The sequence below is a fragment of the Antedon bifida genome, chromosome 4 (assembly GCF_963402885.1).
Source record: "Antedon bifida chromosome 4, ecAntBifi1.1, whole genome shotgun sequence".
Taxonomy (NCBI): Eukaryota; Metazoa; Echinodermata; class Crinoidea; order Comatulida; family Antedonidae; genus Antedon; species Antedon bifida.
Window position 1 is genome coordinate 31,594,957 of NC_136229.1, and position 8,342 is coordinate 31,603,298.

The following is an 8,342-nucleotide window of genomic DNA, read 5'->3' on the forward strand; positions in this document are numbered from 1 at the left end:
ATATTTTTTCTCTATAAAAAATAAAAACATTTCAATTAAAAAAATATAATTATTTATTTCAAATTATCCCACTTCTGTTGAGCCTTATTTACATTACATGCATGTAATTTGCTATTAAATTCTCAATTTATATTCGGCGCAATACCGTAAGTATCCCAACAACTGTATTATTCCATTTTTCTGCCGATTTCATAAAATTAATATATATATATATATTTATATACAGTGAACAGTGAGATTAGTCATCATATACAATTTACAATGTTGTTAAAAAAACATCTCGAAAATAATTTTAATATGTTATATACACTAAGATACATGGGCCTTTCATTGTTAGAAATACCATCCCAACCATGGTCTCATCTCACGGGATAGGACGTTACATAGCAATTCTAATGTTGTGTTTAATTTGGAAGTTCCGAGTTTCAAAAATAGTTCCAGATACATTACAAAGTTACATTTTATAAAATTGTTACCGCTTTGATATATCATTCACGTGCATCGTACGCCTGGTTTTGATGAGCAACAACATTGGGTTCTGGTGATTTTTCTTTGCTTTTTGCAACTGATGATACTTCGTTGTTGTCATTTTTGGAACTGCCTCCAAGTAATGTTAAGACAACTGGAAGAAAAAACATACTGTGCAGCAAACCTAACACTATCACTAAGAACAGAGTTTTAAAGAAAGTACGAAAGATATATCCATTTGTAGTTGATAGAACTGAGATCCCAGCCACGGTGGATAGAGCCCCTTGTAAAATCGGCATGCCTAATGTAAATAGTGTAGTTATAACACGTGCGTTCTTCGATACTCCCTCTGTAATTGTGAATGTGTAAGCAATATGGGCTGAAAAGTCGACACTGAAGCCAATGCATAGGATGATATTGATCATGGATATTGAGTCCAGGTTGACATCCCAGAGGCTCATAAACCCAATAACCCCTGCCTCTATAGATAGGATACACAACACTACCCACACAGAACAAATAGGCTGAGGGATGAAGATCAAAGATACTAGCAACATTGAAGCTAGAGCAATACCAAGATTTTGTAGTGTGTTTGGTAAAATGGCCGTGTACTGGTCATAGATAACAAAGGCTGGATGGTAAACTGTGATGTCATAATCTGAATCATCGGCCTTGTCACGCATTTCAGTCATCATATCTCGTTGTCTATTCGACGAATCTATATCTCGAGTTATAAGTAAGCACCTTGATGCAGTGATAGCTCCATCATCTCCAAACACAACATCTAAAGAGAAACGCTCGAATGAAGGATTGGCAAGGAATTCGTTCTTCAAGACATCTAATAATACATCGGTGTTGCTATCTTGAGATATGTTTTGCGAATTAAGATACCCCATGAATGCTGTTAACCAACAGTCAGTAAAGTTGTCTCCATATGTATATTCTGAATTTTCAAATATTTCTAATGTGACCAGAAAGTTTTCATTACTACTAGGCTCTAAGCTATTCAGTTCTTTTGGAAATACAATGAACACATTAGGCCCATAAGTTGTGAAGTACCTTTCTTCCAAATCGTAATATGGTGCCACATATGAATCATCCCAAGCTAAGTTCCGTAAGTCTAGACCTTGTTGAAGCTCTGTCATACCCCAGATTGATACCCCAATGTAAGCTATATATGAGATGATTACAACAACTTTAGTGACTGGGTGAGTGATAAATGGACCAAAGAAGTCTCTGAAGAAAATCATCACGGCGTGAGGAGATTCCTCCCTGGAATTATCACTTTTTTTTCGAGATGGACCTCCCGAGCAACATATTGCATAAAACTTGCTTGGTGATTCGTCGTTCGGTCTAACTCTTAGGCACGTACCATAATGTCGATTTGCTCTTTCTCGTTTACCGCTTATTGCCATACATGCTGCAAAGAAAGTTACTTGGTAAAAATAGTCAAAGAGAACGGCCAGTCCTGTATAGGCACAGAAAATCTGTACTGATGGAAAGACAGCTAAGACGCCAACACCAAAAGCAAGAGCGTCTGTAACAGTAGTGATGGTAATAGATAGAGCAGCTTCAGACATTGCTTCTCCCATACGCTCTTCAACTGTGTCTCTAATATTCGTCTTCCTCCAGGATGCTATCATAATGAACATATCATCCACACCAATGCCTATGAAATACAGTAAAATAGATCACATATAAGTAACAATATAAAATAATGATAATTTTAAAGTATTTACTATTTTTAAGTTGTACTTACTTAATATCAATATAGGTGTCGTGGCAGCAATATCAATAAATGGCACTCCACAGTACATCAGCAAACCATAGGCTGACACAACTCCAAATCCTGATGATACAACTCCCATCAAAGCCAACCATGGTTTGTTTTGAACATTGTCAAGTCGAATACTGGACCAAATTGCAAAGTTAATAATAATTGTAAACGCGATTGTAAACGAACTAAATACCTCGTCACTGGCATTCTCAAGTTCAAGTTCAATAGACATAGAGGCGTATCGGTAAACATCAATTTCATCACTAGTGAACATTTCAACGGTTTCCAGAAACTGGTCTTCCCATTTGTTAGCTATTTCATCATCAACTCTAAGATAGAAGTTGAGTTGAAGTACAGTGACTGTCCTAACAGTTTTTGCATTACTTTCTAATTCCACACCTCCTAGTGCAGAACCAATAAATAAGCCGTTATATATCGGATATGTAATATTGACCATAGATCTTTCTATGCCTTTTGGAACAATCAAGGAAATATCGTTCGTAATGCAGTCACCTGACCACTGTAAGCAGATGTCGTTAAAAGTTACTATTTCATTTTCATGATCAATTGTAAAATCGTTGACAGTTTCCAGTACCCTATAGACTTCCAACATAACATCATCTCGAAGTACATCTCCACCGTCCTTTGCAACGATTAACATCCGTCCGAAGCGACCCAAAGTTGTCAATCGGTTGATAGTAAGGTTATTTTTTGTGACAAATACATCTTCAACAATATCTCTTTCATCTTTTCCTCGACCATTTCTGGGTGTAAACAGGTCTTCTACATCCGTAGTTTTCTCAAGGTATACCATACCGCAACCCAATATTATTGTAATTATTACAGGAATAATTAAAAACACGATGGGATAGCGAGCTACAAACCTGCCATAGCGTCCAAAAAATACAGATAGTGGCTTCGCAATACAATCAAAGTGTACCATTTTGACAAAATAAACAATCTAAAAACAAACAGAAAAACGCAACGTTATTGGGAGTAAGTTGAAAAGAATATAATATGTCATATTGTGATCATACATTAGATCTGGTGAAAACCATTGCATATTGATCTCTCCTGCAGTACCTGGGAGATTCTGTCAGTTTGGGTTAGCAACCAGCAGTTTACGTAATTCAGAAAAGTGCCAACCAATATTAATTCCATAAGTAACATTTACTGTTTACAAAATAGTGGTACACTGATTATTAGAAAAACAATGTAAAGGAGTATAAAATAGGTATGTTTACCAGGGAAGAGGTTATTTCACTTTTCTCTGTGTAAACAATGGTGGTTTATAGATATAATAGAAAATGAAGAAACAAAATTATTATGGAAAGTTGAACAATAATGTTAGCTTGTATTGCATTATACAATATTCTATACTATAAAATTGAAATCAAATTAAAAATTACGTGCAATGTATTTTAGTATATTGTTGGGTCTATTCTTATATTCCTATCAAGGTAGACCTTACTGTGCATAATCTGTACTTGAATCCTAGCGATAACGTACTTCTGGCTTACTGCAGTTTATACTATCGACCATGAAGCATGTACACAATTATAGATAGGGCCACTCGAATTTTTAAAATAGGCTCACTATGTCGGTCGGTCGGTAAACACTAACTTGAGCACGCGACTGCAGTCATGTATATAGCCTTGTTTTTCTCTTCTGTGCTAGTTAATTAAATTTAATAGAGATACCAAGAATTAATTCACGGGAGTATTTCTACGAAAATAGCTTTGACTGATTGTTGAGGCAGTATAGGGCCTAATATCGATTATTTTTTGCATCTAGGTGCGTACGTACTATTATGTACCGTATAATATATATCATTGTCAACCGATTCACTTAAATAGGACAACGGGACACAACGTCATTTAATCGTTTAATATGATACGAGGTAAATCCAGGTGTTTTTAGGCCTACTAATCAAAATCTCTATTGAAACATCGTCTTATTTTTTTATCCACAGACATGGTTGTGTAAATGAATAATATGTACTTACCGTAGGCCTACTGACTTTCTCGTGTATTACAGCATTAGACTCACAGCAACCTATAAGCAGACTTAACTTAATTTATGATGTTGACCTGATGTACTGCGCATGTACGTTCGTCGTCGTCGTTTGGACCAATCGTATTATTATAGCCAAGTCCGAATATTTCACTATTGTAAGTGACGTCATCCGGATTTAAATATAACAATATAACAATAACACACCTACTTGAATATCTGCATAGTATTTTCACAAAAATAATACAACTGCAGAATTGAAGGTTGTTAGAAGAAAAGATTAATATAGGTGATGGTAATCATCTGTGACGTCAAGGCAAAGACCCGTTCACAATATTTCTAGTAGATCTACGCATGAAATAAATGACTGGTGATATTATTACTATATTACCCGAACGTGTGTGTGTTTTTAAAAGTAAATTATTTCATTATGCTAATTATTATTGCAAAACTTGTTTTCATTGGACAATCAGAATCACATCATCAAACAGTACAGAGAATAATGATGAATACATATGAAGTCATGGTGCTTAAAAAAAATGTATCTGGTTGCCACGGTAGACGACCTACGTCAATGTTTAAACATAAGGATTGAATATCTGATTTTAGGATGAAATTAATACTCGTATACTATTTATTGGGTTGTATTTATGATACAAATTTACCGTTCACTCAAGAACAAGCAGTCAATAGGCCTATTTATTAGCAATATCATTTATATGTATCAATCACTTATAGTCAGTGCTGTCACATTGATATCTAATTTTTATTCATTCATTCAAATATCGTTTTGTTCATATTCAACTAAAACACAATTTAGGTCTATTATTTTCAGGAATAAAGATTTAATATAGTTACGCCTAGCATAACTACCTATTGTGAACAGTGTTACTCTTGGTAGAGATGTGACAATATGCCCTCGTTTTGACACTTGGACTTCCACTTATCTGGAAATACTAACAAATAAAAGTTAAAACGAAATTTAACTAATTTTGATGAAATAATATCTAAAAAGACCATATCTATATATAATTTTGATGAAATAATATTTTTTTTTTAAAAACCGTATCTATATAACATGTACTTAAGAACTAAGTGACTTTGTTGTAATGAGAAAGAGTTTTAAAATAGTTAGAATTGAAAGTAAAATATCTATGCTTTTATACTTCATCAGAAAGAAAAAATTAATTTCATTGAAAAGTCGCAATTTCGTGTTTACCCTTTTATACATTCATTAATGTTTCTAATATTTAGTAAGTATTGTTTGAAATGTAAATAAAATCAGATATAGGTTTCTTTCACTATCAATTATCTTTAAGGCCCGTTTACACTAGGACGATAAAAAGTAAATACATTCTAGGCCTACAGAAAAGAAAAAAATTATTAAAAATTATACACATAATATATACATAATACAGTAAATACATTCATAAATTTATAAAAGATATTGTACCACCAGGCTTAGGAAACCATTACTGTAGCTTATCAATTGTTATTTTTCTTCTAGGTCACCTTTATTTGTGGTCTAGGCCTACGGTGGCAACAGGTCAGGTTGCAAAAGACCTAAGTTGGCAATAGGCAAGGTGGCCGAAAGCCGGGTGGCGAATCTTTACTTACCCTTACTGAATTGTTATTGTTGAAGAAATATTGTGATCATCAGAAGTGTCTTGACTCTAAGAACCTCACCTCTGTGTAGTGTGTTGAATACAAAAACACTACTATTCCACTGTACTATTATACAGTTATGTCAAATAACCATTAGTCATCATTTTATTAGAGCCAAAACACTAGTAGAATTTCATTCGGATTTGTATTAATCTTTAAATTTTCCTAATAGTTGCATTGTTTTCCACCATATGCCTTTTTAGTGTTTTGTGTTAAATTTTTCCTTTGTTTGTTTTTCCAAGTAGTGATCCCTTTTTCGGGTAATTATTGTTGTTGATAAGTCGTTTTTTAATCGCTTAGGCCTATACTTGATACTCTATAGACCCATATTTTGTCAAAACACTTGGTAACAACACTTACTATGCTTAGCTTTCTATAACAATATTACACATTGACCTAAAAACAAACAACTAGTATAAGAAGGTGTGTATTATCAAGGAAACACATATCCAAGAAAGTACTTGAAATACTAAACCTTGATGGACGACGGCATTCCTATAGTTCAAGAGTTTTTTTTTATTGAAAGTGTTTTTATTCATATCATCACTCATAATTACTTCTCATAATTATTTCTCAGTTCTTCTCTTACCTCTTACCGATTTTCCTCTCTGCATTCATCTCCCGATTACTGTGGTCCAACAGGTAATCTATAGGTAATTGGCTTTTCAACCTGATTTCAAACTTTTCTTGATGAGCACGTCAGAATATCTAACCAAACTTTACTTAAAAGTAGTTTTAATTATCTCGATTCTAATATTATTCTCTCTCTGATGAACTCCGTTGTTGTACATTACATTTAATTATTTAAACATGATCAAATCAACAATGAATTCAATCATATTTAATAATGATGTTGTCATCTAATCCTTTCATTTGTTTTGCTTAAACCTGTTGTGTATTGTTTTATCTTGGTAGTGCTAAGTTTTTACGCCTTTGCTCATGTATTATTTAGATTTATAGGACCACTTAATATCAGGCGTTTATCCTCTTTCAGGATGGTAGAATAGATAAATACAAATCATTGGTTATACTATGAAAATAGTAATGACGTCTGTCTGTATTTTTTAGAATGATGAGCAGGTTGTATTTTAAGACAAATAAATATAATAACTATACATATAGGCCTCTGTGTTCGCTCCAAACTGTGTAACACATTTAGAATTTCACAGTTAAGCCACAAAAAGACAGGATTTTAATAATAAATTATTAGTTGGATTACCCGTTTAGTATTTTAGGTGAAAGTTATGTTTTTTACGAATTTGAATCAAATGTGTGACAAACTAATATAATTTATAAAATAAGTAGGCCTATGCCTAATTGATACAATTGTTGAAAAACGCTACAGCAAACAAGTAGTTAAGAAATAATGAAAATTAAAGGTAATGGGAAATCAACTTATTGCTTTAGTACTTGTTTTTTTCACCTAAAACAAAGGCATTATATGACTACAAAGGCGTTGTTTCTTACATTGAAGATTATTATAAAATTAATTAGTTCTATTATTATCTGTAGGCTATAATCTGTCCTGTTACATTCAAACCTAATACATGTATTGTACACAGTTAATTCTTACAAGCAACGGCCAAGCTTAAGTAGTTGATTTAATAGTACCATAGCTTAGGCTTTTGAAATTAACTTCTCCAACAAAAGTGTGTTTTCAATTGAATTGTAAATCTGTAACCGGAGGTAAAGCTATAAATAAATATATTTTTAAAACAAATCAGAAAAGGGGCTTCCCATTTCCTTTTTAACTAAAATGAATTTATGGCTTATTACACTTATAATAATGCATAATTATTAACCTGTGTGACTGATTTAAGCTCCGGTATGGAGTTTAAACTCAATTAAAAAGTTTAGTATTTGCTTTATGATGATTACAGTACATACGAATTAGAATGCATTTTTTATTATTTACAGGAATTATCTTGGATTTAAGAAACAGAGTATTCCTTGTCGTATAATACATACACAATATGCGGGAAATAAAAACATCTGTGCTAAAGATTAGCACATAAACAAGTAATAAAATTAACTGGAATGCAATAATACATTTTAGAAACCATTAATATTTATTAGTTTGCGTTTTAGTTGTAAGTTTCGTATAATATCACAACATTGCGCTTTCATCATCCACCAAACACCGCACAATCATATTCCTCAAGTCCTGACGATGTTGTTAAATATAGGCCCTATTATTGAATATGTACACGAATGGAACAACTTACATTCAAAGTACTATATTATTTCAATCATTGTGAGTTTATATTTATTCTCTATATGACCGATTATATCTGCAGCCTAACATAATTCTAAAGAATTTCTGAAGATATTCTAAAGAATGTCTAAAGTTTTTTCTTAAGATATTTTAAAATTTATTTCTAAAGTTATTTTAATACAATTTATTATTAATTTAACCTAT

At 32.6% G+C, this 8,342-nt stretch overlaps 2 protein-coding genes across 2 annotated transcripts in view; both read right to left on the minus strand.

The window, feature by feature from the left end:
- Nucleotides 1–8,342, minus strand: part of LOC144839799 (ATP-dependent 6-phosphofructokinase, platelet type-like) — a 97,245-nt gene that overhangs the window by 13,460 nt on the left and 75,443 nt on the right. The window lies entirely within an intron of this gene.
- LOC144839335 (patched domain-containing protein 3-like) lies at nt 489–3,059 on the minus strand. The gene is made up of 2 exons (XM_078694651.1): nt 2,228–3,059; nt 489–2,137 (listed from the first exon to the last, which is right to left on the minus strand). The coding sequence occupies exons 1-2, from the start codon at nt 3,057–3,059 to the stop codon at nt 489–491; spliced, it is 2,481 nt and encodes an 826-aa protein (XP_078550777.1).